Source organism: Mauremys reevesii, linkage group 10 (genome assembly GCF_016161935.1).
Source record: "Mauremys reevesii isolate NIE-2019 linkage group 10, ASM1616193v1, whole genome shotgun sequence".
Lineage (NCBI taxonomy): Eukaryota > Metazoa > Chordata > Testudines > Geoemydidae > Mauremys > Mauremys reevesii.
Window position 1 is genome coordinate 53,066,647 of NC_052632.1, and position 27,940 is coordinate 53,094,586.

A 27,940-nucleotide genomic window follows, 5' to 3' on the forward strand; every position below is an offset into this window, starting at 1 on the left:
TCTGCTAACATCTGGTTTGTAGCCACTGGGAAGTCATTTCTGCACCTTAGAACTGTGCATTTCCCTGATTCCCATGTCCTGGCCTGGGGAAGGGGAACCAAAATCCATTCTTTCATTTTATTAGCTAAAGGTCCCCAATGATAGTGGTGTCTGATTTTGGGGAATTTACTGGGACTCTCTGTGTCCTGTCTGCTGCAGAAATGCACGTGCCCTGGTACATCAAGTTCTATCATTGTATTCCCTGCAGGATACTGGCATTGGAATGACCCAGGAGGAGCTTGTTTCTAATCTCGGCACCATTGCTCGATCTGGCTCGAAGGTAAGAGAGATGCCTCCTTTATGTTGTGTCCTCGTGGCCATTTTCATCCCCCTGAGGCTCCTCCATCCTGCATCTCCTGAGGCCCTATCGTCAAGGAGACCCCTGTTGGGAGGTGAAACCAGCCCAAGGCTCCATTGTCGTTCCTGACCCCTGAAGTGTGTGGTCATTGGTACCAGGACAACACTAAAGAACCATTTTCCTCTTATTGGGGGAGCAGGGTCCCATTAGCTGGGGATCCCTTATGTGTCCTGTATTTTGTAGATCCAGGCTCTTTATATAGTCATGGTGCACTTAGCTGTGCCGCTTTGTAAAAGCAAATTTCTTTCCCCCAAGGCATAGTGATCCAGATCCACAAGCTCTCTACCTACCATCATGTTTTCTAAGTCTGCAAGTGGCAACACAGTTACTGGCGGGCCAGGGGTGGACACAGTGTTTGCTGGTGCATGTATCTGTTGGGTTTTTCCATCTCTGAGATCCTCATTCATTTCTTGCAACTGAGCAATCACACCCCATTCTCTTTCCTCTCTCCCACCTGTGCAGCAAGTGCTGCCCTAGGCAACGCTTTCTTGTTCCAGAGCTGCAGTCTCTGCTCCTCCTGTACTATGTTGCTCTGTAGGAGCAAGTCACTGGAGCAACTTCCACTTGTGCTGTCCCCAGGAGGGTGAGCTCAGCCCCCCAGAGTGCTGAATGCTGCAAAGCAGTTGAAGGGGAGGGATCCCCTTGGAGAGGAATGTTCTGGGGTGCCAGGCTCACACTGAGCAAACATAGCAACAGGCTGAGTCAGGGAGCGTGGGGAGAGCAGCTATGGGGGGTTGGGAGGAGGTTGCAGCCTCCCAGCTGTAGCCTAGGGTCAGTGGACCTGCAGTCCAGTATACCTGCTACTTGTTGTCCCTACAGGCATTTCTGGATGCACTGCAGAGCCAGGCGGAAGCCAGTAGTAAGATCATTGGCCAGTTTGGAGTGGGCTTCTACTCTGCCTTCATGGTGGCTGATAAAGTGGAGGTATACTCGCAATCTACAGAGTCCGGGAGCCCAGGCTACCACTGGTCTTCAGATGGGTAAGAGTCTGCAAAACTGGAATTATTGGAGGCCAATGTATTAGAGAGAACGCAGCGAGTGTTGTGATATTGTCTGTAGCTCCACCTGGGTGTGGACTGGAAGCTGTGCAGGAGGTGCAAGGTGAGGCAGGGCATTGGTCTTTTGCAGCTAGACACCTCGGTTAAAATCCTGCTTAGGTTACAAATGAAAGTCTTGATTACAGAACCACCACCGCATGTAACTCAGCAGCCTGGCTGTGCTGGCACAGAGCTCAGGTTTGAATAGCCAAGGCTACTATAAGGCAAGAGAATGGTGCATTAGGAGAGCTGTGTGGTGCCCTTCACTGCAGCCTGAGCTGTCAGCTCCTTGCTGCTATGGGCTTGTTAAACAAGAAAACCACACGTTAATTCAGTCCTGCTAAGTGTGCCAGATTGACAGCCATAGAAACTGACTGCAGTTTGCCCACAGAGCAGGCATGGCACAGGCGGCACAAGCTTCCCCATCTCCAACCCACCAATGTGCCTCAGCCCTGTCTTGAAGGGATACTGAAGGGGTGAGAAGGAAATTCAGTCTCTGTGGGCTGGTTGTTTTGCTGAGAATGCCAACGAGGAGGCCTGTTGTGGTGTTGGTTATAACATGGGCACACATCTTCTGTGAGCTGGACTTCCATATAGATCACCCACTCATTTCACACAGACCACAGAATGTCCATCAGATGGCAGAAGCTTTGAGCTACTGCAGACTTGGGCCAGATTTGGACCAGAGCCCTAGATGTGAAAAGAACCACCGCCTTTTAAAAGCCAGTGGGAGAAAGAATTTGCTGAGTTTATAAATCCCTGAAAACTGTTTTACAATTGAAACTTCAGATCCTGTTGTGTTCCAGATAATAATCTGCTTTATTGTGCTAAATGTTACAGTCCTCCTGCTTGTAACCTGTCAGGGTCACTGAAGGATCACCTGCCATTCCCGCACCTTTCACAATGTGTGCTTTCCACCCTTGAATCGGTGCTGCTCCCTGGGGCGTTCAACCCTCAGACAGATGGGGCAGTCACTCTGAACTAGAAAGAGTGGAGATGACTATTGGTAGCAAAGGGGCCCTTTAGCTCAGTGCAGCAGCCTTTCATCAGAGGATGTCGCTGCATTCTAGTGGAAATAATCATAGGCTGGGACACACATGCTGGACCAATAAAGAGCCATGCAGTCTGCTTGTCTGGAGCCTGGAGGGCTGCAAGTATCTGTATAAATGTAGAAGATTTCAGTTGCTACCATGGAGTTTTAGCCCAGGCAGACAACATCACCCAGTGCGCAGTGCTGTTGTCAGTAGAGGCTGCTGGTATTGTGAAGCATTGTCTGCTGGGACCTGTAGTCTCCACAGGCTGCATCACCATATTATATATCTGGGTGACAACATGTAAAACTCCACAGTGCCCAACTTCCATTGACTTCAGTGGAAGCTGGGTGCTGTAGTTTCATTTGTGCTTTGAAAATCGTCTCCTTAGTTAATGAAATATTCCCTTTTCATTCTCCCTTGTTAATAAACATCCCCCAAGGAAAAGGTTTCTATGTGATGCTGTGTTTCTATTCCTAGCTCGGGAATGTTTGAGATCGCCGAAGCCTCTGGCGTCAGACCTGGGACCAAAATAATTATCCATCTCAAAGAGGAGTGCAAAGAATTTGCGAATGAGGACCGTGTCAAAGGTGATCGGGTGGGGAAATGAAATGGTATTCTTTGGACTCCTGTAGCCCCTTTTCCCTGAGGATTGCTGTCCCCATCTCACAGAGGCCTGGAGAGGTGGTGACATGATGGCAGAGCTTAGATTAGACCCCAGCGTCCTGACTCATAGTCTCCTGCACTGGCTGGACACCCAGCCTTTGATGCTTAAACACTTGTAAATTGCCTGTTGGTTGACACTGTCGTGCAGAGGGTTGACATTTCATTGCCAGAGCCCCGTGGGTCTACCCACTTTACATTCCTGCCCTTGTGGGGCTCCACATCGATGCTGAGTCTCTTGTGAAGATCGACTAGGCTTCTGGAGCCCTGTGGATCAGTGTAAGGGTTGCAGTGATGGGGTGAGGCACTGTGGGCTGGTCCCCTCTGTAGCTCTTCTACCACCATGCTTTCTCTTCCTTTGAGCAATCCCAGGCAAACCCTAATCCTCCCAGGTTAGCCTGGAGCTGTGGAAAGTGTCATGGCCAGTATTAGAAAGCTGGAAGGATCCCACACCTCAGAAGTTCTCTCTTACTTGGGTGTTATTACAATGGGGTTGCTAATGTTTGTAATATGTTCTGAGCTCCTCTGCTGAAGAGGCCTGGGAAGAGCGGAGGATGATGAGATTCTAAGGGTGAGTTTGGGCAGATGGGGTGTGTGCAGAGGATATCTGTCCTTTGCTCACCACAGGTGCTGCTCACCAAAGTAGAACGTGTCTTGTATTTATATAATCCAGGAACAGCTTGCCAGCCCCAAAGGCCATTACTCCACTTCCTTCTACCTCTGTTCTAATTGAGGAATATACAGGGTGCTGCTAGTTTAACTCATTGACTTCTCCCAAAGAAATGGGAAAATCTGATTGAATTGGCATGCCTGCTTTTTCTATAGACATGTCTGGGAGCTTAGACCCCTTGTCTTTTAACCCTGACTTAATTCCTTGTATTTCACAGGGTAGAGGAAAAACTGTTAAAAGAAACATTGAGATTTCAAAATGAAGTTAACAAATGAGAAGGTTATGGCAGGCTTTGCCCACTTCCGCATAGGCATTGCAATTCAGTGTCTAATTACATGATCTCCTGCTGCTATTTCCATGGACCCCTGTCTGTTTTGTGTGCACGGTGAATGGTGTATTGTTGAAAATATTTTACCACACATGCACTTGTGCGAATTGCATTTTAAAATGGTTCTAACATGGCCAAATTTAAACCAGTTTTTCCTAGGATCCTGAAAGTCACCTCTCCTCCCTAGGAACCATATTCCTGCCGGTTTCCAGCTCTCCACTTCACACTGCATAGATGCTAGAGCTGGGTTGGTTTTGTTTTGTTTTGTTTTGTTTTTAAAGCAAGAATTCCATATCTAATGGGAAAGTATCCCCTTCCCTCTCTGCTCTCAAGTAGCTGAATAATTTTTGCTCAAACTTTTCAAAGAAACTCATTTACCTCTGGGCAGAAACCAAGCCTCTTAAATTCCATCCTGACAAGTGAAAGATTCAGAAGGTTGTGAGCCACGGTAAAAGCTGGGTAACCATGGAAACACTTGAACTCCCCATCCTTTAACTGTGGGTGTCCCTATGTTCTCCTCGTCCCATAATGTTTTGAGATCCTGTGTTGAGGAGTGTTAAGTATATGGTCACTACAGAATCGGCTGTGACATACCAAAGTTGTAACCGTAGAAGTAAGAGAGACAAAAGTCCTTTAACGTCGTCCCCTCCTCTCCCTGGGGCCAGTGCAGGATTATTTGCTAGAGGTTTTTTTCTGGCATTTTGCTGAGTCTAGTTTTATATGCCCTGACCAATCCACCGCTTCCTTCGAGAGAGGGTTCTACAGCTTGATGGCTCTCACTGATATTCAGCCAAAATGTTCCCTTCCTTCTGTCCCATTACTCCTACTTGTACCTCAGAGTGCTACATTAAATACTCCTCTCTCACTTTGGTATTCACGCAGTTCAGATGTTTGTAGACTGTTCTCACCGCCACTACCTCCAGTCACCATCCCTTTGCTAAACTAAACATTCAATCTCTCTAGACCTCTAATGTTCTTCGTTGCTCTTTTCTGAACTATTCCAGTCCATGATTTTTTTCTGATTACCTGATGGGCTGTGGTAAAATGCTGTGGGGGGCAGGAGCAGGCTGCAGTGGAGAGCAGGGGCTAATCTGTGCTGATATGACAGGTTCCCACAGCTCACCTTGGTCACAACAATATGGTGGTTGAAACTGATAAGACCTGGGTTCTGGGTTTTTTTCGTTGAAAATGTTTCTCTCTGTTCCAGATGTGGTGACAAAATACAGTAACTTCATCAGCTTTCCCCTCTTCCTCAACGGGAGACGCCTCAACACGTTACAGGTTAGATTGAGAGCCATGGGCAGGGCAGTGATTGAGGGGGAAACTTGTAACCCTGCAGTGGGCTCAGAAAATGAGCGAATGGGTCCAGAAAGGACCAAAGACTGCGAATGGATGAGGTGGTGGTGATTGTCCAGGGCTGGGGATCACAGAGCCTTTCTGAGGTGAGGAGTTATTCAAGATGAACATTCTTTCCGAAACCATTGACCTAGTGAGTTGAAATGTCTGGTTGTGGTGAAGCTGGTTGGATAGCTTCAGCCCTACACTCTTGTGCCTGACAGGGTCATAGTCTGATAAATCGATAAAAGCTGTGGCTGTTTTAAGCTTCTGCTGGAAGCTGGCTTGAGTATGTGTAGACAGTGCAAGCACTTGATCACAGCAGCTTTTCCCTGCACTGAAAAATGCCTGTTCTGGGGGATTGTGGTCTCCAGGATGGGGATCAGCCTCGCCAGGATCACCCACTCCAGTAATTTGTATCTTGTTCAGAGGAGAGAGAGGGCAGTAGCTGTGAAGGTTGTTGGGCAGCTTTCCAGGTTATAAAATGGCAATGACTTCTGATCGTCTCCAAGTTGTTGGGAGTTTGCTGGGGGTGATGACTTCCATCAATATTGCTGCCATCCAGTCACACCCTCTTGGCCCAATATAGTTAAGGAAATTTGGATGGATGCTGCCTGTGCCAGCTGTTTTGGTAGCAGAGAGGAGAGCTTCGATCTCGGCTCTTGTGAAGGTTTAACAGAGATTTGATGGAGGGGCACTTAGTGCACAGCCCCGCAGAGTCCCGGGCTTGGCGGGGCTGCAGCCGAGACTATGTGCCCCAGTCCCACGGCTTTTGCCGGAGGCTGCAGCTGGGGTCGTGTGCCCCCCTGGTGGCTTCCAAGGGTCATATGCCCCCTCCCACTGCTGCTGAGGCTTGGCGGGGGCTGCCGTCAGGCCACGTGGTCCTGTCCTGCAGGTGGGCCAGCTCTGGAGCAAGGGCTGTGTCGTGTCGTCGTCGTCGTCGTCCCCCCCCCCCCCCCCCGGAGTCGGGGCTGTGCCCCCTGCCATGGTGGGGGGCTTGGCCTGTCAGTGTCTCTGCCCCCTGTCCCCCTCCCCCCATGGGACTCCATTCTCCCCCACTACCTAGCCCTGCCCCCAGTTATTTTTAGTAAGGTAATGGACAAGTCACAGGAATTTTTGTTTATTGCCCATGATCTGTTTGTGACTTTTACTAAAAATAACCATGAAAAAATCTTAGCCTTAAGTATGATATGCTGTTTGGGCACAAGTGAAGACCTGCTGGCTTTTTAATGGACTGCGGTCTGAACTCTGGGGAGCAGCGCAAAACTCTGGTCCTAGAAACAGGTGCTGTAAAGCATCTGAACTCCCCACTGAATCCCAGTTACACCTTGGATCCTGGAAACCCTCCAACACCTTTGTAACTTCTGGTCTTATTAAGAGGCTGTTTGGGAATGACCCTTTTAAAAAAGGAAGCTTGCTCAGCATATTGCCTGAGCTGCAAGAACAGTGGGCCTATTGGGCTTTCTATTAAAAGGCAGGAGGTATGACTTGGGGGCCTGTCTTAGTATGTGGCTGTGGGGTGTGTGTGTGTCTGTGGGTGTTACCAGATGGGTGGGGATTTTAAGCCTCCCTCCTCCCCCACAGGCACTCTGGATGATGGACTCCAAGGAGATTGGTGAATGGCAGCACGAGGAGTTCTACCGCTTCATAGCCCAGGCTTACGACAAGCCTCGCTACACCCTGCACTACAAGACAGATGCCCCCCTCAATATCCGCAGTATCTTTTATGTGCCTGAGATGGTGAGACTCTGGCATTCTCTTGGGGGTGTGGGAAATCCTCAGTGAAGGAAAGGATCACAGAATAGACATCCCTTCCAACTTGAACAGCTGCAGCCTTATGTGCCCAGCACTGCAGAATTGCTTTTGGAGTAGCCAAAAGGGAATTCCCAGTGCCTAAAAGAGATGAAAGCATCTCTCCAATGAGGGTAGCGTGCTGCAGGATAATTAGGGTGCATTGAACTGTGTCTATTTGTCATGAGCAGAATCTGGCTCAGGTGGGAGAAACCCTCACAGAGCAAGATTCACATGCTCCTGTAGTTCCGTTTTGGTGGGGAGGATAAAAATGTGATTTGCTCTGATCTCCTCAGACCTGTGAAACCTATAGTGAACATCAGCAGAGTGTGGGGCTTTCGTATGAGCCCCACTTGGGGCCCCAAGCAATGCCCCATGGGTTTTGATGGTGTAACTTCTTCTCTTGCTTCCGCAGAAACCATCCATGTTTGACGTCAGCAGGGAGCTGGGCTCCAGTGTTGCCCTTTACAGCCGCAAAATCCTCATCCAAACCAAAGCCGCTGACATCCTGCCAAAATGGCTGCGTTTCCTCAGAGGTAGGCTGGTCAGGGAGCGAGCAGGAGAGTGCAATGGTCTGCAGCAGCACCTTCCTTGAGTGTCACTTAGGCCTGGTCTACACTCGGGGAGGGGATCGAACTAAGGTACGCAACTACCTTAGTTCGAACTACTTACCCGTCCTCATGGCGCGGGATCGAAGTCCGCGGCGCCACCGCCGTTCGCGGTGGTGGAGTTCCGGAGTCGATGGGAGCGCGTTCAGAGTTCGATATATCGCGTCTAGATGAGACGCGATATATCGAACTCCGAGAAGTCGATTGCTACCCGCCGACCCGGCGGGTAGTATGGACATACCCTTAGTGCAGTTGAGGCAGATTTCTGAAGGCAGCCAGGATGGTGACATGAGACATCTGTTGGAGATTTGTGGGAAGGGAGGATTTAGCAAAGGGCTGAGTCCTGAGTCCAGTTGTATCCTAGTCTTGAGTCACTTCATTGCCACTGTTTGTTCTAGGTGTTGTCGATAGTGAGGACATTCCCCTGAATCTCAGCAGGGAGCTGCTGCAGGAGAGCACCCTCATCAGGTGAGCAGACAGAGAGGCTGGTTCCCAGGGGATTGTGGTGAGTGCTAACCCGTCTCTGGGTGGGTGGTGATAAGCTATAGGATGTCATTTCAGATCAAGACCTAGCAGGTGAGCCGTGCAGTTCCCATTAACAAGAGTTTCTGTGTATAATCTGATACTGTGTAGCCCGAGAAGCTCCAAACTCTCTCATCCACGAGGTGTTTCTCAACTAGACATGGTAGACAGAGTGTTAACTTGCTCTGCACCATCCAGCTTCTTCTTTGAGTAGTGTCCCTGTGAGTGTTTCACTTCTGGTGTGCCTGCGCCTTGGAGCAAAGATTTTGGTAGCAGTGCCTGTTCAGCCCATGCATGCGCCCCGCTCATCCTCATGCCCTGCACCGAGGACATATAGGGCTGTGCAGACAAACCACCCTCAGTTCCTTCACTACCACAAAGTTCCACAAGGGAAACTGAGGCAGAGTAGAAGGAAGGCAGGTAATGGAACACCCACAGGGACATACATTGTGAAGAGCTCCAGTTTTTTGAGTGGTTCCCATGTGTATTCCACTATGGGGTATGCATCTGCCCAGAGATGGAGAATTTTGCAAGCAGCGTCTTTTGGTCTGCACATGCACCCTGGCTCACCTCATGCCCCTGACTGAGCAGTTAAAGGACGGTGCAGACTGACCACCTCTTCAGTTCCTTCTCACTGCCTCGTTGTCTGTGTCAGAACCTCCAGTGTCCAAAACTTTGGCTTTCTCATTTCTCTGTGACTATATTTAGCTATCTGTAAAGAGTTTTTATCATTCAAGTGTTCTCAAGTTTTTATCTGATAGTTATAGTGTTTTGTAATTAGTCTTCCTGGCCTGGAGAGCCACTCCTCTTTCACCCCTCATTCTGTACCCTGTTTCGGTACTGAACTATGCTCACTACTCCAGGCTTCAAAATTTGTGCTTTCTTCCCACAAACCCTCCTGGTCAACTATGATCACCAATGCTGCTAGCACTCTCAGGGAAGCCCACATTGCAGCAAGTTGTAGTATCTGCTGCTCATTCTCCAGCCATACTCAGGAAGGGTGGGGACTTCACCTTCAGTTCCACCTAATGAAAAAGGGCATGATGCCGCAATCGGACCCTGGCCAGAGGACTTCCCTCCCTCCATTGTACACTGGCTTGACTCAACAAGGAGTGTGTCTCCCACCATGAGGTCCAACTTGGGAGCAAAGGAATCGACCTCCACAGATCCCTTGGCGGAATCTTGTCAGGAGAGCAGAGAGCATTCTCATAAGTTTGAGGCTAAGACTTGAAAAAGTTGGATTCAGCCCTGCCTAAACTGAACAAGTCTATAAGCTTAGCTGAAGAGAACCTAGGATGTCCCAAGTCCTCAGAAGCATGACAAGAAAGCCCACACAATTTTGGTGGCACTAATGCCTCTGGTACCTCACAAACAGAAACCCCAGGATCCACCAGCACTGATGAAGACCGATCATTGAGAGCATCAGTTACCCATGGTGCAGTCTTTGTCTTCAGTGGCTGTGGCACTGACTGTCTCTGCCGCAGCTCTGGTGGACTGGACCCCTCTAGCTCTGGGAAGAGCCGAGACCTAGCCTCCTCTTGTGGACATCTTCGCTGCCCCATACCCAGAGTCTCTCTCTCCTTTGGGTCCCTCCCTTTTCAGAAGGGTTATAACTCCATGAGGGGCACCAGCCTTCGGGAGGAGTCTGTGTCTCATTCCATTTTCATGCTATGACTTCCCTCCAACAGCTTCATTGGTACTGCCATTGGAACCGGAATCTGCTTTCTCTCCATCAGAAGATTCTAAACCATTTGATGAATCATTGTTCCCTCCTCCAAGACCCACCTTCTTGGTCAGAAGACTTGGACAAGATTGGGACCAACCTCCACCTCGTCACCCATCTCAGAGCCGATGCTACCCCATGCCATGGAGACTTCTGGAATCTCCTTTCAACCCATCCAGTTGTCCATATAGGGGCTGTTGGTCCAGCCTGCTAGGGAGTTGCCCTTTCCCTCCCCTGTGAGAGGACAGCTGGAGCTGTAGAGGAGACCTTTGAAGAACAGGAGGCAAGGGCTGACAAGGTGGCACCTCACACAGATATGTCCTCATCATTGCCGGATGAGGCTGTAATGCCTCTACTACCCTCCGTGGTGGATGACTTTCGACAGTTCCAGAAGCTGATGAACCATGTCACAGATGTACTTCAAATTCCTCTTGTGCAAGTCCAGGACTCCTATAATAAACTCTTGGACCTTTTATGAAGGACATAAATCCACACCGTGTGGAAGTCAAGCATAGGAGTTTATTACACACAGCGCTAGCGGAGTGTCACCTTGCTTATTAGGCTCAGAGACACTGTCAATCAATCGATTACAATAGGATATATAGATTTTCCGTGGGCGGGAGAAAGTGATGGGGTAGGCAGTTCCACACTCCAGGATAGGTTTTGCAGCAAAACAAGATAGCACATTAGTCAATGGTTAAAAGGTTACATAATGTCTCCGCCCATGGTCTTAAGTTAGCAAGTTAACATTTAATTAATACTTTGATAAAATGTTATTAGTATAAAATATATATGTTGAATTCTAATTTGGGGTCCATAGGAATGGAGCAACTCCTTTGATTGTCCAACAGGTACATTCCTAGGGATTAAAGCAAAGAAACAGTGAAAGTATATGGCAATAAAGATTGTCCCCTTTATGTCTTAAGGCAGGCATTGGTCCCTGGGAAGGGAGGTGGAAGGATGCCATATCTTATACTGACATGTGCCAACTTCTCATAAACTCAAGGTTGGATCTGTGGGAAGAACGTTCCCTACAGAAGAGACTGACACAATAGGAACAGGGATTCTTTGTTCAATTTGCAACTCTGAATAAGACACAATTATTTAGTTCTTAGCTCCAACACCTGACAATTTGCTGACCAGGCCTATTTTAGCAAAAACAAGATTATCTGTTTACCCCAGCTTTCTTTTAGCTGATCACTATTTGCTAGGCCTCTGGTCTCTTGACCAAACTCTGGACTTTGGGTCTAAAAAAAGAGCTGGCGCAATCCATATACCAATGGAGTGGTTGTTATATAAAATGCACATGGATTTTAACCCTTCATTTTACATACCTCTGCTGTGAAATGTGTGGCACTTCCAATTAATGAGGCCCTTCTACAGCCAGCCAGGATGGTCTGTCAGACTCCTGCCCTGGCACCTGCTATGTGCAAATAGGTCAACAAACAATACTACGTCCCATCCAAGGGTTCAGAATTTTTATTTTCACATCCAACACTGAATTCCTTGTTTGTAGATGCAGTTAATGAACGTGGGAGGCAGCACAACACCGTGGCTACCCCATATAACAAGAAGCAGAAGCATCTTGATCTTTTCAGTCACAGAGTAGATTTTGTGACATTATTATTCAGGATAGTGAATCACCAGGTGCTCGTGTCAAACCGTGACTACCTGCCTTACAATAAATTGAATACCTTTATTGAATATTTCACCATCAATAATTTAAGGCCATCATAAATGGAGGTCAGCTCTTGACAAAGATGCCATTACAGGCTGCATTAGGGTATGTCTATACTACTCGCTGGATTGGCGGGCAGCGATCGATCAGCGGGATCAATTTATCGCGTCTAGTCTAGACACAATAAATCGACCACCAAGCACTCCCCCGTCAACTCCAGTACTCCACCGCCACGAGAGGCACAGATGGAGTCGACGGGGGAGCGCCAGCAGTTGACTCACCACAGTGAAGACACCGTGGTGAGTAGATCTAAGTACATTGACTTCAGCTATGTTATTCGTGTAGCTGAAGTTGCATAACCTAGATCGCTTCGCTTCCCTCCGCGCCCCCCCCCGGCCCAGTGTAGACCAGGCCTTAGATGCAGCCAGTACTGCAGCCCACTCCATTTCGACCACTATCATGATACAATGAGCATCTGGGTCCAGCAATCTGGCTTCCCTAGTGAGTTACAAATCTACTATAGAAGACCTTCCTTTCATCGGTCACAAGTTGTTTTCTGAATCTAAGGACAACTCCCTCGTCTCTTCCCACTTTGAAGGACTTGAGGGACACACTTAGATCCCTCGGGATCTCTACCCTTGCAAATAATAATATAAGCAGGTCTCAGAGAGCGCAGAGGTCTCACCCAGCTCATTTTTCTAGCTTCTGTCAGCCACCCGAACCAGTGACCAAGAGGCCACAGCTACTTCATCCCATCCATCTGGATTGTCCGAGTGCCAGTTGTGATGGCTTGGTCGAGAGTGTGAACCACCCACTCCACAGGGATTTACTGCTGCACCATTCTATCCACATCCCCCCACTTTTGGATACCGCATCTCCCAATTTCAACCTGCGCAGAAGAGCTTAACACCAACAAATGCGTTTTGGAGACCATAATATCTAATTATTCCATCCATTTCACTTCTATTCCTCCCTCCGCACCTACCCCACTTCCCTGTCCCTTTTCAGGGGCTCATCTTGCATTCAGTTGCTGAGACAGGAGGTTGCCTCACTTCCATGCTTAGGAGATCTAGAACCCGTCCCAGTTCAGCACAAGGGAAAGGGGTTTTATACCAAGTACTTTCTGGTTCCCAAAAAGAACGGAGGATGGAGACCAATATTAGATCTCAGACATCTGAACAGTGATGTGAACAGCAGAAAATCAGGGCAGTGACCCTTGCAGTTATAATTCCCCCCTAAATTGCAGGGATTGGTTTGCAACTCTCGACCTTCAGGATGCTTATTTTTATGTTGTGATTCACCACTCTCATAAGAGATTTCTTTGCTTCATAGTCAACTTCGACCACTACCAGCCCCTCTTGCTCCCTTTTGGCCTCTCCTCTGCCCCAAAGGTATTCTCAAAGATCATGGCAGTCATACCCACCTACCTACTAGGGATGTAAAAGGTTAACTGGTAAGCATTAGGCTTACCGGTTAACCAAAGTTTACCATTAACCTCAGCAGCCCTGCATCAGGCTGGTGGGAGGGACCCCAGCCCTGCCATGCCAACGAGGTCCTTGCTGCACCATGCCAGGTGAGCCGATGGGACCCCAGTCCAGGCTGGAGCGGGCCCCAAACCCTGGCTGCACTGGCTGGCTCATCCTCCCATGTGTCAATGATTGGTTGCTCAGCAGACTGATATTATCAAGAGGTGTGGTCAGCAGTACAAACAGCAAGGTTGGTATTCCACAGTTTAGGCCTCTGACTCAATCTCAAGAAGTCTGCTTTTACACCAGCACATCGGATAGATTTCGTAGGAGCTTCTCTGGATGTGACAGCCAGGGTTTACCTACATATGAACAGATATGTTGCCCAAAAGAATCACATAAAAACAGCCATACTGGATTAGACCGGTGGTTCATCTGAGCCCAGTATCCTATCTTCTAACAGCAACCAGTGTCGGATGCTTAAGAGATAATGAACAAAACAGAGCAATTTTGAGTGATCCATCCCTTGTCATCTTCTCCCAGCTTCTCAAGGATTCAGCTCAGTCCTCAAACCTCAGCAAGAAGTTGCCGCCAACTGTTAGGGCACATGGCAGCTTGCATTTTCGTAACACAACACACCAGTTTACATCTTCGATGCCTCCAGGGATGGCTCAAGACAGTCTATATGACCAGCAAGCATATGTCTCTCCCTTGGTTGGTTCTACAGTCACTCAGCTGATTCAAGAGCCCTTCAAAGGTTTGTGCAGAAGTCCCCATTTAGTCAAGAACCTCTTACCATCGTCATATCATCAGACACATCCCTCTTGGGATGTGGGATGCACATCTGGAGTCACACACAATCCAAGGCAAATGGTCGTCCCAAAAGCAGCTTCTCCACATCAACCATCTACAGTTGAGGGCAGTCAGAAATTCTTGCATTCATTTCCTTCCTCTGATCAAGGCCCAGTCCATCAAGATCATGACAGACGACATGGTCTGCATGATCTACATCAATCTCAGGGTGGGATGCATTCTTCCTCACTTTGTGCTGAAGCACTAAAACTCTGGAATTGGTGCATAGTCAGCAAGATAATCATCTGAGCTTCTTACCTCCCGAGTATGCAGAACACTATGGCAGATCACCTCAGCAGGCATTTTCCTCAGAATTACTAATGAGAGTTGGACATGCAAGTCTTCAATGGCATATTTCTAACTTGGAGTTGGCAGAAGTGCGCCTCTTTGCAACCACCACCAACACAAGAAATTTTGCAATACAAGTGCAAGAAATTTTGCTCGAGAGTGGGACTAGACCCTCAATCACTGGGGGATGTCTTCCTCCTCTCATGGACAAGAGGTCTGCTTCATGCGTGTCCACCACCACCATTAGTTTTGAAAGTATTCAACAAGATCAAGCAAGACAAGGCTAGATTCATTGTAATTGCACTCACCTGGCTGAGACAAGTTTGGTATCATTACCTCATTCAACTTGCAAGTTCTGTAACTTCAGGCATGGCTCCTAGATGGCTTTTGGGGATAGAGACCCCCTGTTCAACGGAAGTACAACAGATATTATTAAACAGCAAAAGGACATTTTTGAGAATTATTTACCTTCAGAAACAGAAGAGATTTCATCACTGGTGTATCCTTCAACAATTTTCTCCAGATCACTTTTCTCTATCCGCTGTCCTTAACTACCTGTTTGAGTTCAAAAGATCTGGTCTTGATATGAGCTTGATCAAGGTTCACTTGCGGCTGTCACAGCCTTTCACTCCTTGATAAAAGGTTTTTTCTTTGTTTGTTTGTTTTCTCACCCCACAGTCGCAAGGTTTCTCAGAAGCCTAATGAACCCATTTCCACAGATTAGAGAACCTGCTCCTGTATGGAACTTGATCTTTGTTCTTACAAAGGACCACTTTGAGCCATTAGCTACATGTTCATTGGTTCACATATCAATGAAAACAACTTTCTTGGTAGCCATCACTTTTGCCTAGAGAGTTGGAGAATTGGGAGCTTTAATGACAGATCCTTCTTTCATTGTATTTTTAAGGATAAGGTATCATTGCAACCACATCCCAAGTTTTTACCCAATGTGTCCTTTGAATTTTATATAGATGAGACTATTCACTTTCCAGTTTTTCTCCTGAAACCACATCAGACTAGGCAGGATTCTGCCTTCGATACTTTAGATGTCAGAAAGGCGTTGCCCTTCTATCTGGACAGAACGAAACCTTTCTGAAAGTCTCCTAGATTGTTTGTTTCAATTGTGACAAGATGCAAGGGATCCACAGTCTCCACCCAGAGAGTCTCAAGATGGATCTTGGGGTGTATTATTTCATATTATGTGTCTGCTGACATTCAGCCTCTTTCTAGAGCAGTGGTTCTCAACCTTCCTAGACTATTGTACCCCTTTCAGGAGTCTGATTTGTTTTGCATATCCCAAGTTTCACCTCACTTAAAAACTACTTGCTTACAAAATCAGACATAAAAATAAAGAAGTGTTACAGCACAGTATTACTGAAAAAGTGCTTACTTTCTCATTTTTTCCATATAATTATAAAATAAATTGATTGGAATATAAATATTGTATTTACATTTCAGTGTGATACTTGACCTGTTCTTCACTTGTGAGCATTGTCTGAAGCCAGAGCCCTATCGCCCAGAGCTGAAGCATGAACTTAGCTTTGTGGGGCTCCCTGTGGCGTGGGTTCCTGGGCAATTGCCCTGCTTGCCACCCCTAGTGCCCCTCAAAACCCGTCCAAAACCACGACCCCCAGGTTGAGAAATTCTGATCTAGATGAGTTGAGTACCCCTGCAAGACCTCTGCAGACCTGTAGGGGTACATGTACCCCGGGTTGAGAACCACTGTTCTAGAGTGTTAGCTCATTCTGCAACATCACAGTCTACATCTGTGGCATTACTCAAAGACATTCCAGTGACTGAAATCTGCAGAGCTGCAACCTGGAGCTCTGCACGTACTTTCTCCAACTATTATACTCTGGTTCTTGCCTCTAGATCAGATGCTGCAGTTGGCAGTGCAGTTTTGTTCTTGGTATTGGATGTTGTTCTGACTCTCCCCCATCCTTGTGGGGATACTGCTTTGGAGTCATCTGAAGTGGAACACCCATAGGAACACTACTCGAAGAAGAAGGATGGGTTGCTCACCTTGTGCAGTAACTGGCGTTCTTCCAGATATGTTTCCCTGTGGGTGCTCCACTACTTGCCTTCCTTCCCCTCTGCTTTAAAGTTTTACCTTGTGGGACGTTATGATAGAGAAGGAGCTGCAGGTGGTTCGCCTCACAGACCTATATATCCTCAGTGCGGGGTGCAAGGATGCGAGGAGGCACATGCGTGGGCCGAACAAGCACTGCTACCAAAAATCTCAGATCAAGGGTGCAGAGACACATGCACCGGAAATAGAGCTCTCACTGGGGGACACATCTCAAAGAACTCCAGTTACTGCACAAGGTGAGTAACGCTCCTTTCCTGTAGGGAGTTCACTCACTTTGAACAAGGGAGGGTGCTTAAGAGCAATTCTAGGAGCAAACTTTTTCAGCAGTCACATTTCATGGTTGCTGGGGCAACGTTCCGTGTCACAATCTGCTGGATGTTCTGAATACCTGCCGGGCTCCCTCTTGGGTCCTATATCATGCATGGTACAGACTGACTTGGCTGGAAATTGGGAGACTGAATTTAGTATTTAGGGCCCTCTGACTTTCCCAACAGGTCCATTGATTGGAAAGTAAAAGGTTATAAAACACATCCAAAAGTCAGATACAGACACTGGGAGGCTGGGTCCATGCTAAAGTAACACTATTTATTATGCATACATCTTTGAAATAGGCCCTTCATAGCATCCTCCTAATACTGGACAGTGTTCTGGGCCTCTTTTCAGACATGCTGCAATGTTAAGCTACACACATAACACCCCTACAGTTATCCCTTTATCAAAGGTCTGACCAAATAGATCAGCTTTTACACCATGCCCTGAGGGTCAACAGAGCCAAGCACTGTAAGGCCAGCCTCCTCTGAGAGTGCCCTTGAATTTGGAATTCGCTCCTCCTTACAGTGTGTCCTGAAGGACAACAGACCAAGGCTCCTGTCATGGCTGAGTGTTCAGAGAGAGAGGTCAGGGTGTTATTTTATATTCTATTGCGTGAGGTGGGGTTGTTGCCTTTGGGGTTGCATCTGCATCATGTATTCTGCTGTTGTTGAAGTACTTCGAGATTTAGAATAGGTGCTTTCTTACAGTAATCAAAATAATTCTCCTTAATTGGAAGATAAAAAGCCTCCATCATTATATATGTTCTTAATTAGTCAAGAACACTCCACCCCCCCCACCCCCCCCAAAATGACTGCATTATAGCCACCTCCTCACTGCATTTGATTTTGGCAGGTATGGAGTGAGCTGCCTATCAGGAGAGTACATTAAACTCCTTGTGCAGTGCAGAATGGTGGAGGTCTCCTAAGTCAGGGAGAGCCAGGCTCCAGCAGTGGGTTTGGGATACTGCCTCACCCCGTCCCTAGCACCAAGAGCTGCCCCTGCCTGAGATGAGAGTAGAAACCAATTTCAGATCCCGTGTGAAGATGGGGTGAGGGCAAGAAGGCTGTGGGTTGGTGTTTCTCCTTTGTTCTTTCCAAGCCAACCCTTGTGTAGGAAACCCATGACTGAAGCTGTATACAGGGAAAGGGACATTAACCTAAAACCATTGAATATCTTGGCCTATCGACTGCTTTTAACAATACTTGTTCTCACTGCAGGAAACTCCGGGATGTTTTGCAGAAGAGGCTGATCAAGTTTTTCATTGACCAAAGCAAGAAAGACCCTGAGAAATATGCCAAGTTCTTTGAAGACTATGGGCTGTTCATGAGAGAGGGGATTGTGACCATAGCAGAGCAGGACGTCAAGGTACATACCATACTAAGTGTCTGGCTGGTGTGAAAGAGCACAGACTGCTGCCCGGACTTGAGATAAGGCAGTGGTGCGGGAAGGTGATTCTCTTCTAGGGATCCTATCATTTGCTCATGTGGCCTTTTGTGCCTGGCCCTTTGGAGATTTACAGATCCTTCAAAATATTCTAACCTCCACAGTGTCCTACAAGCTTTCAGAAAGGGGAATGTGGACAGGTGCCATTGCCCATCCCTTCTCAGACACAGTCCACACACTATACAAAGTAAACATGCCCTCCCTTTGGCGCTTGGTTTTATTAATACGAATATTAATACTCCCACTTCCCTAATTATAGGCCTGTCAGTCTAACATTGATCCTGGGCAAGATAATAGAGCAGCTGATACAGGACCCGATTAATCAAGAATTCAAGGAGAGTGATATAATCAATGCCTATCAACATGGGTTTATGGAAAATAGATCCTGTCAAACTAACTTGATATCTTTTTTTTGGTGAGATTACAGGTTTGGCTGATAATAGTGATGATGTAATAGACGTCTGTAAGGCATTTGATTTGGTACTGAATGACATTTTGATTAAAAAACTAGAAAGATATAAAATTAATGTGGCACATGATTAAAAGCTGGCTGACAAGACTCAAAATGTAGTTGTAAATAGGAATCATCATCGAGTGGGTGTGTCCCTAGTAGGGTTCCGTAGAGATTGGTTCTTGGCCCTATGTTATTTAACATTTTTACCAATGACCTGGAAGAAAACATAAATCATCACTGATAAAATTTGTAGATGACACAAAAATTGGGGGACTGGTAAATAATGAAGAGAACAGGTCACTGACACAGAGCAATCTGGATGGATTGGTAAGCTGGGCTCTAGCAAACAATATGTGTAGAGCCTTGTGCAGATACAAAATTTGTATCTGCATCCAATCTGCAAAGATGGTCCATGGATGCGGATATCCATGAATATAAAGCAGATTTCCACCGATTTGCAGGGCTCTAAATATGTGGTTTTTATATGGTTAAATGTATACATCTAGGAACAAAGAATGGAGGCCCTACTTACAGGATGGGGGAATCCATCCTGGGAAGCAGCGACTCTGAAAAAGATTTGGGGGTCGTGGCGGATAATCAGTTGTATATGGGCTTCCAGTGCAAAGCTGTAGCCCAGGGGTAGGCAACCTATGGCACGAGTGCCGCAGGCGGCACACGAGCTGATTTTCAGTGGCACTCAGACTGTCCAAGTCCTGGCCACTGGTCCGGGGGGCTCTGCATTTTAATTTAATTTTAAATGAAGTTTCTTAAACATTTTAAAAACCTTATTTATTTTACATACAATAGTTTAGTTATATAATATAGACTTATAGAGAGAGAGCGCTTCTAAAAATGCAGGAGGGTGCTCTGGGCTGGGACCGAAGGGTTCGGAGGGCAGGATGGGGATCAGGGCTGGGGCAGGGGGTTGGGGGGCAGGGGTGCAGGCAGCACTTACCTCAAGCAGCTCCCAGAAGCAGTGGCATGTCCCTCCTTCAGCTTCTACGCAGGGGCGCAGCCCCATCTGCGCGCTGCCCCATCTGCAGGTGCTGCTCCTGCAGCTCCCATTGGCTGCAGTTCCCGACCAATGGGAGCTGCGGGGCAGCGCTTGGGGTGGGGGCACCATGCAGGACCTCCTGGCTGCCCCTATGTGTAGGAGCTGGTGGGGACATGCCGCTGCTTCCAGGAGCTGCACGGAGCGGGGCAAGCCCCTGACCCTGCTCCCTGGCTGGAGCACCAGAGTAGGGCAAGCTCTGGACCTGCTCCCTGATGGGAACTCGAGGACCAGATTAAAACTTCTGGAGGGCCAGATGTGACCCCCGGGCCATAGTTCGCCCACCCCTGGTCTAAGACGATCCAATGCCTGGAAGTTGAAGCTAGACAAATATAGACTGGAAATGAAGCATACATTTTTAATAGTGAGAATAGAGAACCATTGGAACAATTTACCAAGGGTCATGGTGGATTCTCCATCGGTGACAATTTTAAATCGAGGTTGGATGTTTTTCTAAAAGCTCTGCTCTAGGAATTATTGTGGGGCAGGTTTCTGGCCTGTGTTACACAGGTGGTTAGACTTCATTATCACAGTGGTGCCTTCTTGCCTTGGAATCTATATGTAAACAAGAACAGAACATAATGTTCAGCTCAGCCTTTCTGCCCAGGCTTCGCTTCTCCCAGGATTCCTCTCTCAGGACTGCCTAGCCCACACTCTAGATCCAGTCTGGGGCCACTCCCACCTCCTTTGTATCTAGGAGGGAAAGTGAGTTAGCAGAACCCACTTAACCCTTTGGCAGCAGGATCAGCGCCTGCTAACAGGGCTGGGTGTTTATGGCAAATATTGCCAGTCCTTTGCTGACATATATGTGCCATATTAGAAGCTATAGTTACCCACACACCCACCTGGTATAGTGGCTAAGGCAGTTGCTCATATTAGGCTTCATTGGTCCCTGTGGGTTACAGTATGGGATGGCTGGGCGTAGCCTCCACCTGCAGTAATCACTTGGATTTGTAAAGTGCAGAGGAGAGTTTCCTCCTCTGTCCTTGGACTGAGCTCCCTTCTGTCTGCTCGTGGGAGGGCTAAAAGCTCTATGGCATGGTGGATTATCTTGGCGTCCTGACCACCCCTCTCTCCCACGTTGGTAAAACAGCAACTGACAGCCTACGCTTGTTCTGAGTGCAGAGTGGCTGCTATGCCCCAGCCTGGCCTGCTGGCTAAGGTAGTTCAGAGATCTGTGTGGAACCCTGAGGTGCTCAGCTACCGCCAGGACAAGTGCCATAAAAATACCCTCTAAAGAAACCACATTCCCCTCTGTCTGTGCTGTGGGGGAGAAGCTCCTCCAGCTTCTCTGATGACCCTGCTGCCCCCAGGGAGCTGCTCTGTACTGTCTGGCACTGCAGGAGACCTGGGCAGAAACCAGAGCAGGTTTCCAGCCCCTTGCAAGGGAGATCACACCTCTAACAAGGTGAATCTCCTCTCCCAGGAGGACATAGCGAAGCTGCTGCGTTACGAGTCCTCGGCGCTGCCTGCAGGCCAGCTGACCAGCCTGACAGAGTACGCCAGCCGCATGCAGGCAGGGAGCCGAAATATCTACTACTTGTGTGCGCCCAATCGGCACCTGGCCGAGCATTCGCCGTACTTCGAGGCCATGAAGAAAAAAGATATGGAGGTGAGTGAGCAATGCAGTGTCTCAGCAGGATGCAGCAGTGTGCTGCCCTCTGCTGCTACCAATCGGCTTCAGCACCAAGAGTTCTATCTCTGCTGCCAGGCCCAGCTTCCTCTCTGTGGGGTCCCCTGTGTCTGGTGTATTTTATGGGCTTGCGGGATACAGCAGAGCTGCTGCAAAGGAGACACAACCTTTGAGATATGTTGTTCACTGCCTTCTGCATATGTTACTTCTTTAGTCATTCTGTAGGGCCAGTGCAGCCTAGCAGCCCTCTGCCTCCTCTTGGGTTCAGATATTCACCCTGCATTGGGGGAGGGGATTATTAGATCTGTCTCTTTATTCAGAAGCAAAGGGCAATGGGAGCCTCACAAACGTATGAGTTAGTATTAGTCTGTACAGGCGAAAATCCATGAGCTCTTGCACCTCTCTCGGCTTAACACCGCAGGAGTAAAGCTGCTCTGCCTCAGAGCCCAGCTATTGGTTTGCAATGCTTGTAGCAGGGTGATGAGTGAGGAGCAGGTCAGTGTCTGGGCCTATGGTCTTTTCCAGGGGTCCTAGGATGTTCCTCCTCACCTTTCATAGTTCCTCCCCAATTCAGCAAGAATTCTCTATCTCCAGACTACTTTGGGATCCACCAAATTTGAGGCAGGAGGGAATTTCTCCTTGCGTGTATTAGCAGAGCCCTGTGGGATGTTCAGTTTCTCCTGGGCACTGAGCAGGGATTGGATAGGATCAGGTGGGCATATTCCACACAGTCCATTTCCTAGGACTGCTAGGAATCTGTGGTAGAGGGTAGGGATGAAATCTGGAGGACAATGAAGTACGAGAAGTTGTGTCTATAATCAGCAGTTTTTTGACTCAGCACTACCCCTGCAAAGAGGAGATCTTTTCACAGAAGGCTGTGCATGCTGAGACATTGTACGTCATGGCAGGGTAGATATTGCATGGCAGGGATTCCCATTTTTTTTGCCGGCATGACCCCATTTTAATGAACCATTTCCTCCCGGGGCCACAGACAGCATGGAGGGTGCCATTTTGTAAAGCAAAATGGCATCCTCTCTCCTTGCATGACTGCACACGCACCGTACATGTGAGGTCTCACCACACAGAGGATGCCATTTTGTTTGCAAGCACCATAGATGTGAGGTCACGCTGTGCGGAGCAGAATGGTGTCCTCTGCATACTAGGGACAGCCGTGGTCTGCTGGTGGCACAACCCCATTTGGGAACTGCTGCTGCAAGGGGAGGGGTTTGCACAGAGCTCAGCAATATCAGTCAGCAAACCTGTTGGCCTGTTCAGTTGCTGTATGTGTCTGGGAAGCAGGGTGTCGGGCGGAGCGGGCAGTGATGGATCTGCCAGCATTCACTTGTGATGCTCTTGCTGGCTAGCGAGCTCTGCTCTCTGGGAAAGGGAAGGGGCTATTGTCCCTGCAGCTTTGATGAACTGCCGGCAGTCCTGTTCATCACTGGACACCACGTTGCTTACTGTCCTTTCCAATACAGGTGCTGTTCTGCTATGAGCAGTTTGATGAGCTGACACTCTTGCACCTTCGGGAGTTTGATAAGAAGAAGCTGATCTCAGTAGAGACTGACATCGTTGTTGACCACTATAAGGAAGAGAAGTTTGAGGAGAGTCGCCCAGGTAGAGCATCTCTTCCCCCAGCACATCCTGTGCATGGCCTTGGGCTCAGCACCTACATTCTCCAGCTCAGCAGCCAGATGGCACTGAGCCTCCCACATGGCAGCCAAGGTGGTAGCCAGTGAGAATATCCTATTTTCGTATCTTCCCTCAAGAAAGCATTGCCTTTGCCGGGCATGTGAGCAAACTCTCTCTAGTTATCATCCTGCCTCTGCAGTGCTGAGAGGCACCTGTCACCCTCCCTGAAGAAGGAGGGGGTGGGGATGCAGCCTCCCTTCCCCAACCAGTGCTGCAGGCCCAGTCTGGGAGGCTTTTAGCCAGCCTGCCTGTCCTGCGAAGCTCACTGGGTCACTGAGGATTCACGAGGCCAGTGGCTGTAAAGGGCTACGAAGTGTTGATTATATTCTCAGTAATAACACCGAGAACCATGAAGCAGGAGCAGTATAGTATAGATGTAAATTCTTCTCTTTAAAATAAATCTAACGTTGTCCTGTCTGCGCTGGGGTCAAAACCCTGTCTGGTAAGAGAGCAGGCCCTGCTGTGGACAGGACTCAAGCAGTTTCCTAGTTTAAAACAGTGATTAAAATATTGCGTAGCGAGTTCACGGGCATCTCTGGTCTATCTTAGTTTTAAAGCCATCTTCATTTTAAAATCAGACACTCCTGATCCCAGTAGTGATATTGCAGAGTGAGGGGATTGGGGTGGAATAAGCTTGTCCTCTTTATGTATGAGGTGGTCTCTGGACTGATGCGGGTTGAGCTTGTGCATTTGGCATGGTGCCATATGTCTGCATCTCTGTTTGGTAAGAGACTAGACGGATGGATATGTGAAATGGACAAAGCTGCTTTTCAGGAGCAAAGCACACATTCCCTAGTGCTGCCCAGTGACAGAGAGTACTGCAATGTAACCCATCCTCCTCCCCCCAAGCTGCAGAACGCCTGACGGAGAAAGAGGCTGAGGAGCTGATGGCCTGGATGAGGAATGCATTGGGCTCTCGCATCACCAATGTTAAGGTACATGCGCTATAGGATTCTAGTAGTTAAAGGTGGAAAAGACCTATATAGATCATAACCTCTGAAAAGAGGAAGGATGGTCTTGTGATCAAGGCACTGAACTAGGGCCCAGAAGATGTGGGTTCAGCCACAGATTTTCTGTGTGACCTTGGGCGAATCATTTAATCTCTCCGTGCCTCAATTCCCCACCTGTAACATGGGTGTAAGAACCCTTCCTTTGTCTGGCTTGTCTAGTTAGCCTGTAGGTGCCTCAGGGCAAGGACAGTCTCTTACTTTTATGTGCAGCCCCTGCCACAATGGGGCCCTGACCTCAGGTGGGCCCCTAGATGCCATGGTAGTATAAATAATAAGTGTCCTCCCCACTTCCCTTCTGCCAGGGCAGGATGTAAATAGCGTATCTGATGGTCCCGTGCTTATCAAGGGATAGGACTGGATCTGCATGGCCCTTTCAGTAATAATCCTTTATAAATCCAGCTCTCGTCTTTCCCCCTGTATCTCAGTTTCAGTGTTGCTTTCTTGGATGCTGTCTATACACCCCAGGCTGGTTTGGCAACCAAAGGGCTAACGCAGACTGTCTGTCTGCTCAGCCTGAGCTGATTGGCAGCCCCACGGCAGCTGGGAGTATTAAAGGGCTGTCTGGCAGGAGGGCAGGGTGGCTGCTAGAGAGACAGAGGGACTGTGGAGAGAAGCTCCTAACAGCAAACTAGTAAGAAGAGAAGCCAACACTCCAGAGAGAGAGAAGCAGAACAAGAGGCTGTAAGGCCCAAAGAGGTAGGAAGCAGCTCAGGGAACAGCAATGGTCTTCAGAAGGGTTAACTCTGCCTGCTCCGAACAAGGGCCCTGAGCTGGAGCCCAGTAGAGTGGGTCGGCCTGGGTCCTCCTACCTCTTACGCAGGCTAAGAAGGGAGATGGAAAATGGTCAAGGACAGTGAGTGTTAGACATAGGCCAGAGGAGCGAGTCCGAGACTGCTGGACTTTGAGTTCCTTATATTTGGACCTTTCTGCTAGCTACAAAAGGAGATAGACTGAGCAGTGATTTAGCTAGAGAACTAGGCTGCATAACTTGACACCAGAAGGGCTGGAGGGTTTGTTAGATTGAAAGGACCCCTGAAGCACCACTCCGGGACACAGGAAAGCGCTCTAGAGGCCAGGGTGCGCTCCTACACACACCAGTTCTTTGGCTTGGCTCAGAGGCGTGATTGCAGTCAGATTGTTCAGGTACACTTGGGTTACCAGGGAGCAGTTAGGCTAGTAGTGAGCATGCTGAGTGATCAGTAATGTTTGTTGGTAGAATAATTCCTTGAGTTCTCACTCTGTAAACAGTAGAGTGAACTGATATAGCACTTCATCTTCAGAGTGCTTCACAAATGTATTCAGCCCTCTGGGTGGAGGATCTTAATTGGTCTTCCGCCTCTGTACAGTGTGGGTAGGTGACTGGCTTGAGGTCAGAGAAAGGAGTCAGTGGAGTACTTACATTCTGTGGGGACGGCCACTGTAGCAAACTCTCAGGTAGGTAGATAATGGCAGAGGCAGAATTAGACCCATATCATCCAAGCTCCCTGCCCTGTGCTCAGTGTCTGTCTCTCTCTCTCACTCACTCGCACACTCAAAAAGGTACTGTTCAGGCTGTGGGCTTTCACCCCATTGTAAGCAGTTTCTTGAGTGTGGGTGTCAGTTCTCTAGGAATTTTGTGTAGCTGCTTCTGCACTGAGGGGACATCCTCCTCCTTGGCCGAAAACCAGCCTTTGAGCCCTTCATTCTCCCCCACCTCTGAGCCGCCTGCATGTCCCATCCTGTTCCTCTGATAGGTGACTCCACGACTGGACACCCACCCGGCCATGATCACTGTGCTTGAGATGGGGGCTGCCCGCCACTTTCTGCGCATGCAACAGCTGGCCAAGACCAACGAGGAGCGTGCCCAGATCCTGCAGCCCACACTGGAGATAAACACAGGGTGAGGTGGGGCAGAGCCAGAGCACTTCAGTTTGGATGTTGTGCAAAGGCAGACACTGGCTAGCATGGCGAACTTGAACCAGCTGGTATCCTCCATTCTCTAAGTGCTGAGTTTGTGCTGCTGTGTCTTGGCCTGTGGAGCTGTGCACAGTGATGGATGCAAGCTCACCTGACGTCCAGCCTCATGGGGGGTCTCCCAGCAGCAGCCATCTGTATTATCCACCCCACAGGTTATGGTGCTGGGATGTAGAAGGAGGGAGGGAGAAGCTCACAGGTAAAGAGGCAGAGAAAGGAACTTTTGGCCATTAGGGAGGCATTTCGCTGTTCCTCCATAGCTCATTGCTCCTCCTGGGACCAGTGGCTTTTTCATGCATCCAAGGGGCACTGTGACACTGTGCTGATCTCTCATTCCGTTGCAGGCATGTGCTGATCAAGAAACTCAGTCAGCTGAGGGTCAGCCAGCCCGACCTGGCCCAGCTGCTGCTCGATCAGGTGAGAGCCATGTCTGCACCACTATGCTCCCTGGGCAGGCTGCCATATCTGTGGGCAGTAAGGGAGTGGGCCAAGGCTATCGTCATGGCCAGCTGGAAGCATACACCCAATGGTCCCCACTCTAGGTATTTTTAGTCCTGCATGGCCCAGGGTCCATTTCCCTAGAACGTTGTGATGCCGTCCAGGAATGGGGCTCGGTGTTACCTACTCTGACCCTACTCATGTTTGGTGCAGAGCTAGGAGCTATGCTGTTCTCACAGGGGTGGACTGCACTTGGGAAAGAGGGGCAGGGAGGGAAAAAGAAGAGAGAATTCATAGGCTTTTGTCCACTGGAAGCACCTGGTATTTAAGATGGCTCCTTTGAAGTGGGGAGGGTATGGTAAGTCTGACTGAAACTGACCAAGGCTCCAAGTGGCACATCACACTCACATGCACTCTGGTGCTAGAGAGAATCCCTGGGCAGCACCTCTTCCTGTCATGTGATCCCCCCCAGATGTGCCTTGATGTGTATCCCATGATCTTCTACAGAGGAGCAGCACTTCTCTATTTAATACCAAGGTGGCTCCTGCTGCTAATAACTCTCCTCTTCTCTGTGCCCTTGTCTCACTCAGATTTATGAGAATGCCATGATAGCAGCAGGACTGAATGATGATCCCAGACCTATGGTGAGCCGTCTGAACGAACTCCTTACCAAAGCCCTGGAAAAACACTGAGCCCAAACGTATTAAAAGGGCAAGCTCTGTGCCAGATGCCAGTCTCTGTTCCCTCCAGCACAACTGCTTCTGTTGTTGACCGTTGGAACATCCATCTGTTCCCAGACTCTGCTACGTGGGGTAGAATATCTGCAGCTCTGCGTGATACCTAAATGTGCTTCCAAGTTTCACTTTATAGGGAGGTTGCAGTTGTAATTACTGGACTGTATATTACCCACACAAAGTCCCATCGTCCTGCTGAGACAAAACCTGGAGATTACTGCTAAAATGATTTGCCAGGATTTCTAAGTTTGGCCCAAAAGTCCTAATTTCATATCGATTCTAGAAACAACCTTTCCCAACAGAGCAGTTGACATCAGGAGTCCAGACTAGCTCCATGGACTAGAACTCCATATACCCACCTAAGAATTAGCCCTATACACCAATGGGCTCAGAACACCAGCCTTCAGCACTAGCAACATTCATTAGCTTGTCAGGAAACCTCCACCTCTGCCTGGTACTTAGGGTTTAGCAGGCACAGGGATAGATTGTTGCCATTAGCAAACACAGGTACTACTGATGGAACAATGATTTGTCAACAGATTAGTGTGGCAGATAAGGTAGCTCAGCTGCTGGATAACTGAACTCATCTCTGTATCTGGGGAAACGTTTAACAAGCTCACTTGGCTTTTTGGACAGTTTCCAGGGTTTTTGCCTCCCTTGCATTATTATTTGCATGCCCCTGGTAATCTCTGTTCTGTTTATTTATATTAAATAAATTCCTCTTCATTTCAAGATACCTTCA

At 48.4% G+C, this 27,940-nt stretch overlaps 1 protein-coding gene across 1 annotated transcript; it reads left to right on the forward strand.

The window, feature by feature from the left end:
* Positions 1–241: 241 nt before the first annotated feature.
* On the forward strand, positions 242–27,940 carry LOC120373950 (heat shock protein 75 kDa, mitochondrial). Its single transcript, XM_039493039.1, has 14 exons — positions 242–319; positions 1,217–1,377; positions 2,946–3,055; positions 5,334–5,407; positions 7,046–7,201; positions 7,668–7,788; positions 8,259–8,328; positions 18,008–18,155; positions 21,165–21,350; positions 22,850–22,988; positions 23,913–23,998; positions 25,807–25,952; positions 26,371–26,443; positions 27,055–27,940. The coding sequence occupies exons 1-14, from the start codon at positions 263–265 to the stop codon at positions 27,154–27,156; spliced, it is 1,629 nt and encodes a 542-aa protein (XP_039348973.1). The 5' UTR covers positions 242–262; the 3' UTR covers positions 27,157–27,940.